General features: G+C 29.4%; 1 protein-coding gene across 7 annotated transcripts in view; it reads right to left on the bottom strand.

The window, feature by feature from the left end:
- LOC129990271 (uncharacterized) overlaps positions 1–12,120 on the bottom strand; it is a 171,463-nt gene that overhangs the window by 67,301 nt on the left and 92,042 nt on the right. For all 7 annotated transcript variants that reach the window (XM_056098143.1, XM_056098141.1, XM_056098145.1 and 4 more), the window contains one exon: positions 5,336–5,406. In XM_056098143.1, the coding sequence (XP_055954118.1) occupies positions 5,336–5,406 (71 nt within the window). The remainder of the gene's footprint in view (positions 1–5,335; positions 5,407–12,120) is intronic.

Genomic DNA, 12,120 nt, shown 5'->3' with positions numbered 1-12,120 from the left:
ACGATGAACGTACATATGAATTTTTAACTTTTAAAATGAATAATAGTGTGCCTTTTATTTTAACAAAGGAGAAATTAATTTCACTGCGAACGTTCATTCTTTATTAATAATGAAGATATACTTCCTTTTTCAAAGATATATCATCTCCCTCATTCTGTGAATGTACTCACGCATTTCATGCATATAGAAATTGTACCAGAGTTCTGACTTATTTGGATTATTACATTTCAAAAAATTAAATTAAAATTTTACCCTTAAATGTTCCATACCATTACTAACTTATAATTAAAAACTCCACGACTCTCTTATATGTCAAGAAGTTATAAGTTTATTAAATGTGAAATAATTAAAATTTCAGATTTAATAAACTTATTATTTAGTTTATTAAATGTGAAATAATTAAAATTTCAGATTTAATAAACTTATTATTTAGTTTATTAATTGTGAAATAATTAAAATTTCATAATAATTTATTATTAAAAAAACCTAAATACAACAGTCGTATGAAAATCTCAGCAAAGCAATAATCAAGTCATCATTCTTTATAATTAACTATTTTTCCCACTTCAATAAATCTTATTTGTCATTATAAACCATATCCTGTCAAGAAAAGAAAAGATGTCTGGCAACAAGAATAATTTCCTCCCAAAAATTACTCGATCAGAATTTTCGACGTCGCTATCTCTTAAAAAAGCAAAACGAATGACTACTTCCCAACGACGGAAAAAAAAATAGCGTACAAATAAAAACGCTACAGAGGTACTACACCAACAATGAAGACAACTAATCTCCACAAGTTTGAGCTCTAAGAAAGCACAAAGCTAAAAGAGAGCTGGAGGGATTTCTCGCCTCTATTCAAAGGACAGTTTCATGGGCTAAAAATAGCTGCGAAGAGGACGGCTTGGTTCAACACAAAGGTAAATACGGCTAATAACTAATCGATACTTTAGATAAATACAAACTCTACGCCAGAGAAAAAAGTGGAATATCTTAGAATCAACTTCCGATCGGGTAAAAGGTACTTTTTTTGGAGAATTCGTTCGGTTAATGAGTTCTTAAGCATTCTGGGAAAAGTTTTTGTAAGGAAAGACGAGAAAGGAAACTTCCTAGGGTTGAGAAGTTTTCGAAAACCATTTTACTACCTTCGATATCGAAATACTATCTCTCAGCAATCTGTATTTATACGTTTTTTAAAAAAGTTTATAAGGAAGCATATGGTTAAAAAAAAAAAAGTAAAGCGCAGAGTGCAGAAAAAAGTTTTTCTTCCTTCTAGCTGTTTAATTACACAATGTGTGATTTCTTTTTCCTTGTAAATTTACAAAAAGTAACGCAATTAAAAAAGCAATTGAAAAATTTACCTTAATTTTTAATAAAATTAATTAAAAACACTTAATGGTTGGATTAAAATTTCTTAATTAAAGCTGTTCTTATTCATGTAAAAAATGTAGTAAGTGAACAATTTTACAGGTGAATTGCCGAATAATTTAAATTTAATTAATAATAAACAAAAAAATTATTATTTAAATATCTATTGAGCAACTTATTGTAAAGTGAAAAAGAGATGATATTACTAGTGTTAATTTCAAAAGTGGTATATAAGTTTTCGTTAGTTAATGTCCCAATCTTAAACACAAGTATTGTTTAGAGACGGATTGCAGATAATGAAATCGATGCTTCTCTTCATAAATATAATCAATTCAACTGCGACCTTAAAATTAATTACTTTTCTAAAAATTAAAATTCAAGCTTTAAAATACATTTTAACTTTTGAGTTGTGCAAGCTCTTAATTTTTCCCACGCTTCTCAAATTTTAATTTCTGACACTTTAAATGTTTAGCATTAAGTAATCATATTAAATGAAAATTTTAAGGCAATGCATAAATACTTTTGCTAGGATAATTTCTTCTGAAGTTACTGTGGGGGAAACGCAAAATTTTGATTACTTTTCACCTAATGGAATATTTAATTAGTTTTTGAAGTGAAAACTTAGCATACTTGTTTAGGAAAAGAATAAGGAACACAAATACATGCACACATAACCAAATAAATACACAGAAACAATGACTTCAAATATTTGTAATGGTATTTTAAAATCCAATTTAAATCCTAATTAATTTCCTAATTTTTATCTTGATTTAGCCCATATTAACTTCATGCTAAAATATTCTCTCATTTTCTGACCAAAATCCTACTTTTTTATTTAATTAATGCCACACGTTCTGTAAAAATATTTACTTCTGCCTTTTCTCACGCTTCAAGTGAAGGAATAAAAGTCCTTAATGCTTAGCATATTCTTTTAAAGATACCTAAATTTCCTTATCATAAATCGAAATGTGTCAAAGAAATCCCTATCGAGATCTAATTGATAAAAACCACCGAAGAGAAAATGTCGATCTCTTTCGCTCTTTTGCACTTGTATCGCGTTGTGAACGGACGTCAGTTTCGTCATCGCGTCTTACACATAATATGTCTCCCGTGATGGAATCAATCGAAGTTAAAAATTCAAAAGTGTCTTTTCTTCTCGATCACACATCTGCTAAAAATTGTTTTACATATATAATATTTGTATTATAAAAAAAAGGATGTAATGATTTAATCATCCTGCAGAAAATGCTGTGGTGATAAAGGAGAATACATTACACGCTTGTGCAAGATGTGTCGAGAAATAATTTGTTTGTGTTACAAAAGAACGAGAAACAAGTCATTAAAAAAATGCTTGACCGCGGCCTCTCCTACAATTTGTTCAAATTTCAACCGATATCGATTCATTAGATTTAATTTTCTTTATCACATGATCTTACCTAATGATGAAATCAGTAAGTGAAGGTAAAAGCTATAGAGTGATGAAAAGGTTTTCAGGAAATGAGCTATAGAACAATGCTGAGCAGATGAAAATTTGCATAAAGCAGTGTAAGAATCAAGAGGCGGAGTATAGTGAAAATGATAATGTTTTATTTTCAAAAATAATACATAAATAGAATAAACTGAATAGTGAAAGAGGCAAAAAATTACTCATGCTGTATATAAATTTATAACCACAAGGATGGATTCCACACAGCATGCAATGCGATAAAAATAATTTTGATTAACAGTAACAAAATTACAAAGGTAGCATTCTGTTTATTTTGTTTGATCTAAATAATTATTTTAACCAAGAAGAAACGCGTGAATATTTTTGTAAATAATACCTTGACTTCATAATTTGTTTCCAACTTTTGGACAATAAAATTAACATTAAAATGACCGCAATCAACAAAAAAAGAAATCAAATTAGATTAATATTCTACATTTGACGAGACATGCAAATAGCAAAATAAAATACTATATAAAACATAAGCAAAATATAAAAATAGAAATAATGTAAACAGTTTTTATTTAAATACAAATATTCTAAAAAAAAATACCTAATCGCTATGTCTCTGTTTCCTTCCCAAAACAAAGCAAAAAAAAAAAAAAAAAAAGGTTTAAAAGAATGATTTTTAGTAGATCTAAAGTGCTGAATGATTTTGGGAGACAAATTATAGCATTCCAAAACTGATATCAAATGACAAAAAGGAGAAAATGCTAGATTTACTACGTAAATAAATAAAAAAAAAAAAAAGTGATACAACTTTACGATGGCAATGCTAGTATTATGATGAAACGGTAAATTTACCTATTCCAACTAGATTTCGGAACATAATAAAAATAAATTTTCCCTTTACAGCAGTTTTTCTCACAATTTACATTTTATTGAAAGCAAATAATAATAATAATAATACCACAGATTATGAATTATAATATTAGGAAACATAACTTTCAGTAAATCACTTTCATTAAAAAAAATAATAATAATAACATCAATGACTCAAGATAGCCATACATTCTGACTAGTAGCAGCTTTGACGATAGTATGTTATTTTAAAAATGCAAAATATAAACAAGCACAAAGACATTTGTGACAGAAAAATCTCTAGTTATTCATATTATTATTTTCGGACGTAATGTTCTTTCTTTCACCCTCCTATTCTATTTAAGCCATTTATTAAGTTATATTAACATTTTTTTTGTTTGTCTATTTTGTTTCTTATTTTTCAAATAAAGTATGTTACAAAGACATGTTTTATTTTTTAAAGGTCTGTTTTAAGTTAAGTATGCACTATAATATGTAAAAGAGTTAACACACAGAGAAAATATTCATTTGTAGAAATTTAAAACATTACTTAACTTGTAAACATTCGATAAATAACTATGCTGTGGGCACAATATAATAAATTTATAACTGTTTTGTCCTTACTATACTTTTGAATATTGGAGATAACTAACTTTTAAATACATAATTAGACAGAAATTCTAGGATACTTCAAGACTAAATGAGTACAGTTTTCATAATTAAGAGTTTAAATATTAATATTTCAGTTTTTCAAAAACAATTATTCTCTTCCCCAATAGTTCTTTCCGCTTATTTCAGTTAAGTGCTGACACATAATTTGTTTAAATGCTACAATGATACATTGCAGTTAAAAGTTTTACCAAACATACTGCAGTAAATATGTTACGGAATGTACTATTTTTAAATGGTATACATAATGTTTCCTTTGAGTCTTATATTAGTTCCTATTTTAAGCTCAAGATTAAATTGAAGTCATGTATTCTCATGAATATTTATTTATTTGAGTACTTCAACTGGGCAACGAATACCAACAATAAATGTTATCATTTATTTTAAACATTATTGTAATAATAAAATTTAATTCCAAATAAATTACTTTGAATTTACATATAAGAATCAATTTATAAATATCTTATTTCAATCCTCCCAAGCAAAGAAAAATAATTCATCCTACACTCCAAACAGGAGTTAGTAATAATAAACCATCTCTCTAAATTCAGAATTTATAAATTGGTACTTCTAATCTTTCTCCCATATTTCAGATCTTACTTTGGCTGAAAAACAGTTGCATAGAGGATAGGGGATTATAGCTTTGTTTCAAATTTAAAGTATTATATTTTTGGGGTAAAGATGGACTATACAATACCAGAAAATCTCTAAACTTGAATTAAACAAGAACAATAATCCTTAATAATTAAATTCATCCTATGTACACAGCAACTTGATGGTGTTCAATAACCTTATACTATTAACAGAAATTTATTTTGATGCAAGAAACATGAGAAAAAAATTTTTTTTATTCTTAAGCTTAGTCACATTTTTGGATTGACACTGTAGATTGTCTCATTTTATTTAAATGCTGCAGGGTTTAGCAACATGTTGGGAAAAAATCAGTTGATATAAATAATTAATAAACATTGCTGGTTATTCAAACAAAAATGAAATTTAATATTCCACTCTCACCTTCATCTGGATTCTTTTCTACATGTCCATCTGGATGGCAGGTTTCCTTCGTTTTACTAGGATGGGATAACCTAAAAGAAATACAGAAACAGCTCATTATAATTTAATTTTCCTCAATATTTTTTAAATCATCATCACATTTTATAGCATAAAAATTCAACATTTAATGCTGATTAGATATTTTAGCAAAAACAGGGGGGAAAAATCACAGGGAATGAATGTTATGAATTGGAGACTATTTCTGTTATACAATACACTAATTCACATTAGAAATCTCATTTCATGTAAAGAGAGTTAAAAATAATAATTTTAAAGAATCTTATAATATTGTGAATAATTCTACTCTATAGAACAATTGCAACTAATCCACGCTGACAATTCATGAATTTTTAGATCAATAAAATTCATATTAACATATGAAGAATAAGTTGTAAATTCAGTACTACTAATTCAATACATGCTAGGTTAATTTTTTACATTCAACAATGTAGCAAGCATGAATATCAAAAGTTTCAATTTCTACATTTTCCTTTCAGATATATTATTTAATAATGATGGAAATGTTCATCTTTCATTATTCAAAATCTCAAGGTGACTGACTTAAAAGGAACAATCCAATATCTAATATATTTCCAAGGCAAATTAAATCTGCAAAATTCTCCACAGAAATGAAGACAAAAGATAATAAAAAAATATTTAAAAAAAATTCTTAATTTTATATGTAACACAGAATATTATACTTTTCAGTAATTTTTAATAAACAATAAAAATTACTGAAAATTCATCAAAATATTTCGAGTATCTAAAATATATAAAACTTAATTTTTAATCTTAATTGAGTGAAAACCAAAATAAACCTGATGGAAGCACCAAAAGGCTAAAATCACCTGGTTTCACTATGATCAAGTATTTGCAAAATTCTTTTTAATTCACTATGTTCAAATAATAGCAAAATTATTTTAATTAATGAGTTCTGATTTTAATACATAAAAACTGATAGAACGATTTTGTAACAATTCGCTCCGATTTCTTCTTTCCGATAACAAAACAACATAAAAAGAATCTTCAGCTTCCATACAAAGATATGTATACACAACGATTTCAATCAAAGAAATATATAAAATACAAAAATGCACTTCTCTATAATTCATTACCAATCTAAGGCTGACTAAATTCGAATTCATATAGATAAGTAAGCTACCATTTAAAAAAAAGCAATAAAAAGCTTTAAAGCGAAGAAGATATCAACTACTTGGAGACAGAAAAAATGCTGTTAAAAATAAATTGTCGGCTCTTGAGGAAAATTCAAAGGAGAATACTGCTACGAGTTATTTCTGGGTATCGAACGATATCTTATGAAGCTGTATTTTCTATCTCCGGCTTTTCACCTATTGACATCTTTATAAACCATAGTAATGAATTCAAGAACGCAACGAAGAACCTGGCCCATAAGAGTCTAGATGATTTCCTTCAAATTTCTGAACTTCCCCATCCTGCTGAAAGATTTCCTCTTAATGTAATTAGTTATCATAATAATATTGAAGACAACTTTCCCGTTGTCTGTTTTACAGATGGTAGTAAAATTAACAATAAGGTTGGGCTTGCATTTGTTGTTTTCCAAGATTACATAGAAATTGAAACTCATCAATTCAGAATAAGAGATGAATGCAGTGTTTTTCAGGCTGAATTGCTTTGCATAGCCCAAGCAGTTTCTTGGATTTGTGACAGTGAAAACCTTTCATCAAAGTTCTTAATTTGCAGCGACTCCCTTTCATCTTTACATGCCTTAAATAATATCGATTCCCTAAACCAAATAATTGTTAAAACACAATCCAACCTGAGTTTTCTTCAAGGCAGAGGTGTGCAAGTTTCCTTTTCTTTTGTTAGAGGTCATACAGGAATCTATGGCAATGAACGCGCCGACTGGCTTGCCAAAGAAGCGACAAAACTTGTTCATTCCATTCCTATGAGCATTCCGAAATCTTATTTAAAGAATGTCTTTAAAGATAAAGTTATATCTGAATGGAATACTTTATATCAAGCATCGACTAATGCACAGCTCACTAAGGAATTTATTCCATCCATACAGAGACGCCTAAAAGCTCACTACTTTGAGTCAAATTTTAAACTTATCCAGTTTCTGACTGGGCATGGAAACTTTAAAGCATATTTAAAACGATTCAATTTGTCGCCGACTGATAGGTGTTCGTGCTACAGTGGTGCAGTCCAGGATGTCAAGCATTTGATATTTGAATGCACCAAGTTTATTCCGGAAAGACGTAAACTGAGAAACTGCCTTCGAAAGAACAATATAGCTTGGCCTCCTCATTTATCTGCCTTTGTACAGTGTAAAGCATCCTTCATTTCCTTTTGTACATATATTAATAGTATTTTTCCCCGTATGATTTAAACTTTACTTCAGTGTGTTTGCCTACTTATATTTGCATATATACTTTTGTATTTGTATTTTGAATATTTTAATTGATCATGCTTCTTCAATTGTTTTATAGCATTTACTGTATGTTTCTATTACTATGTGAGCAATTTTGTTTCATTTTTGTTTTTGTTTGTGTATCTACTTGTTTCCCCCTATTTTTCTTTCTTCCTTTTTTGCATTTGTGCCTGCGACCTTATATTTGAAATTTATTTTACTCTCAATTGCGTATTGACTTACATCTGTAAGCCTTGTGGTATACTTGTTGGCACACAAGAAGTTTATTCATAGAGAACAAAAATATATATATATATATATATATATATATATATAGATCACATACTTTTACGAATTACAGAGTAAGTTAAAAATAATGTCTTGGCTTCAAGGCTTTTATTTTGCAAATAGTCCGTTGGAGGGAAAGATTAAAGAAACAAGTTCATGCGACTTGAATGATCTTGCAAGTAAACACGGTATTAGCACAAGATCCTTATTTTGTCATGTGATAACTTCAAAGAGCAGAATCTCCTACTTTTGGAAAAAGAAAAAAAAATATATATATATAAGATGAGGTTGGCAAAAGTCGGTATCATAACCTTTCCACGGATGGCTCCGATATACGTACATAGCGCGACCACATCTCACTGAAACGAAAACTTGGCAGCGTTTTTCTGAGCTACGTATTAGAGTGCACAAGAGTGCCCACGGCAACAAAATGGATTCGTGATGAACAGCAAATCGAAGCTATTGAAGAGTGGCACGTGGGACATGCAGTAATTCAATTCGTATTTTTGTGTGAACAATTATGTTCTATCGAATTCAAAATCGGATAATTTACAAGCTGCTCCATATACCGGATTCCTTCGCCTTCAGTGTAATCGACCATTAATAAAATTGCACATTACAGTTTGTTAAAATGAAGTCATGTGATTTCATCCCTAAAAAAATTGCCATGGGAATCAAAAACATTATTTATTTTTTCATTTATAATTAAATTGATCTGCAAATTTTAACCATTATAATCATTTAAAATGGCCTTTTTCACCATCACTTTATCTATATCTTTCATGGATAGTTTCAGAACTATTGTATACGTATCGTTCTTTCCAGACTGTAAAAAGTCTGAAATTGCATTCCCAAAAGGACTCATCAGCAAAAGAGAACTTGGATTCAATCAATAATATTCCAATCACGATTATCTCTGTACCAATTCCAAAAGGCGCATTTTTCAGTCGGAGTAAGTGAGAGACAAATTATCGGCTTCCCGACAAACAGACATCTTTCATACAGTGCGTCACTCATGGTATATCTGGTTACTCGAATTCCAGTAATTACAGCGAACTTCTTTGCAATCTGTTCTAATGTCACCAATTTATTTCTTTTAACAATTACTGCCAAATAATGGCTCTGCAATCTGTTTTGGCATGTTTCTGAGTTAGCCCTGGTTGTCAGCATGTTTTTTTACTATGCTTAAAATGACTGCAGTTTCTTAATACGATGCTTTTAATTACTTCTTGGTTTTTATAGCCTGTCCGTTTTGCTTTCCATTCTCCTAAATGCTATCCATGATTCAAATTTTATTTAAGGTCTTTCCACGTCTATACGAAATCTCTATTTTTATCTTTCTATAGGGAAATTGCATCTAATTGCTCACATAATCTTTGAATTCAGAATATAATTTTAATTCATTTGCATTTCTTTCCTCGTGTGCCAGAAAACCTCACATAAAAATTCGTAAATATATATATCAAAGGCAAATCTGATTGAATTATACAATGATGTTGATTTTCAAATACTAATTTACAGTTTGATCTAAATCATAGGGCTGATAAGCCACTTTTTGTCAAGAGTCATTTAAAGAGAATCAACATTAAATAACTTAAATTGGATGTTAAGTTGTTTTTTTTTTTTTTTTTTTTTTTTTTTTGCTAGCGTAGTTGCTATATTATTTATTTGGAACATAAAAGCTCCAAGATATACCCAATTTTGTATGCAGGCATTAGTAATGTCCAATTAGCGCTCCCTTTGTTAGATAGCATAAACAGATCAGTAAAATAATTTTTGTCAGACTTTATTCAGCACGTATCAACTGATGCTAGCAATAGCAGCTTTGATAGACTTTCAAATCAGTGATGGTCGTAGAAAATGTTACCTGGCACAAATTTTCCACAAAAAGCATCAAATGACATGTGATTTGATTACTGTGAGGGGTCAAGGTAACATTTTTGTTTTATTTAGGTCATCTGAGTGACCATTTATATGGCAATCGCTACTGAAGTAGAATCTATATGCCCACGTTCATTATTACTTTAAAAGTTATTCATATCACAGCTTCTATTCCGAGGAATCAGCATGTTATAGAAGGTTTGGTACAATTTATATTATTACCTCGAAAGACATTCAGCATATATGGAACATCAGTGGTGCTAGCATTCAAAATCGGATAATGTTTCCTTGTATTTATATTTCATATAAATACAGCACTAACTTACTGCGCATATTGTTTTGAAATCAGGGTATTCATTTCCACTCGTACTATTTTTCACCTTCACAAGAACATTTTTCATTAAATAAAGGGCTTTTCATTCCAATCAAGTACACCATACTTACACCTGAGACTTAGTAAATGCAGTCCTTGTGAAACTTCAATTGTTCCAAGACTATCTCGCGTGGCGTCAAATTAACTGTGAAATGCCTTGCTATCGCTATTTTCTGATAATTAAACCGCTGTGGCTTGTTTGATCAAACTGGATCTCGAATTGCAAACTTCTGGCCTTGATAAAATTATCAAATAAATACTGCTCTAATAATATAATTCACACAACAACTGCAAGTAATCTTTTAAAATAATTATGAAAAAAGGAGGAAGAATTCAAACAACACGTCAAAAAATAAGGGAGTGCATAACATTTTTAAACTATAACGACTTAAAAAAAATCACGCACAATGTACATATTTCAGAAGAGACGAGAGAATAAACAGCTTCCGCAGCGTTAAACACAAACAGCGCTTTCAGAGAAATTTTGAAATATGCGAAGAAAAGTCTCTCACAATAAGAAAGCTATCCTCACTTTTTGGTCGACATTTTTTAAAATGTAATATTAAAAGAGAGAAAAACAGAAAAAAAAACAAAAGAAAAGCTATTGAAACCATTAAAAAATCCTCGTAGCTTCACCTAAATGAAATCTGCCCCTTAAAGAGAAAAAAAAAAAATGCTGCTTGCACACATACCAGATAAACTCATAATTGTTTCCTTTTCTGAGAAAGCGACCGAGAGAGAAGAAAAATATTTCCTGCAATAGCAGCGAAATGAAGGAAATTCTGCGAAAGGAATGTGCCATTTGTAATTACTGTAATAAGAGAGCGCTACTTCATTAAAAACAATAAAGAGATTCACGTTTGGGAACTCACTCAACAAGCGGTAAAAATTGAAAAATTAAAATTGTTAAATTTTCTTTGTCCTTTCCACTGACACCAAAAATTCATTTTCAATTTTTCCCCCCGTTTCAAGGAAAGGACTTTTAATAAAACAAAACAACTACTTAAAAAGCTCGTTTTGATTTCCATTAGCTAAATTTATGTATAGCTAAGAAGGCATTTTAGTCGTGAAACTAGAATTGCAACAATTATTTTAATGAATGTTAAAAGTTTTTTTACAGAAAAGTTCCCCCTTTATTTTAATTGCTTGTATATAAAATATTCAAGCAGAAAGTACTTCAATGATTAAAAAAAATCAACGTCGAGATTGTGACGAATATCCAAATTTAAGACATTCCACAATTATTTAGAATAAGTATGTTATCAGTAAATATTACAACAAAGTTTCCGCGAAATGTAAATAAACACTAGCGCAACGTCAGATGCTAGAATGACAATTGTGTCATACAGTACAAAATTAAAATTCTTATTTAATTTATAAATGTTTATCACATGATTTGTTAAAGTGTTCTAAGAGGGTTATAAGAGATTAGTTATTTATCGAAATGTGGAAATAGCATTTAAGAAACAGCTTTCAAAAGACACAAGAATGATCCTCCAAGTAATGACATACTTGCTAATTATTACTTCTTAATCTATATTTTTTCAATAAATTAACAAAAGGACGAAGGATTATGAAAAGTTTAGTCTAAAGATTTTGAGCAAAATGGTGGACGAAGACATGCACGCACTGAAGTGTATCAAAACTTTTTTTTTGGAAACATGTCTCATCTACACCTTCAGTGAGTTGCATAATAAAAAGTAAAGAAAAAACAAGATTGGATTACTTCGATATCACAATACATCGGTAAAAAGTAAAATAATCGTTGATACTTTTTTCTAGAAACGTTATCCTTTGATACACGTAGAAAAT

Source organism: Argiope bruennichi, chromosome 2 (genome assembly GCF_947563725.1).
Source record: "Argiope bruennichi chromosome 2, qqArgBrue1.1, whole genome shotgun sequence".
Taxonomy (NCBI): domain Eukaryota; kingdom Metazoa; phylum Arthropoda; class Arachnida; order Araneae; family Araneidae; genus Argiope; species Argiope bruennichi.
The sequence above is the reverse complement of the archived record's forward strand: the minus strand, read 5'-3'. Positions and strand labels throughout refer to the sequence as shown.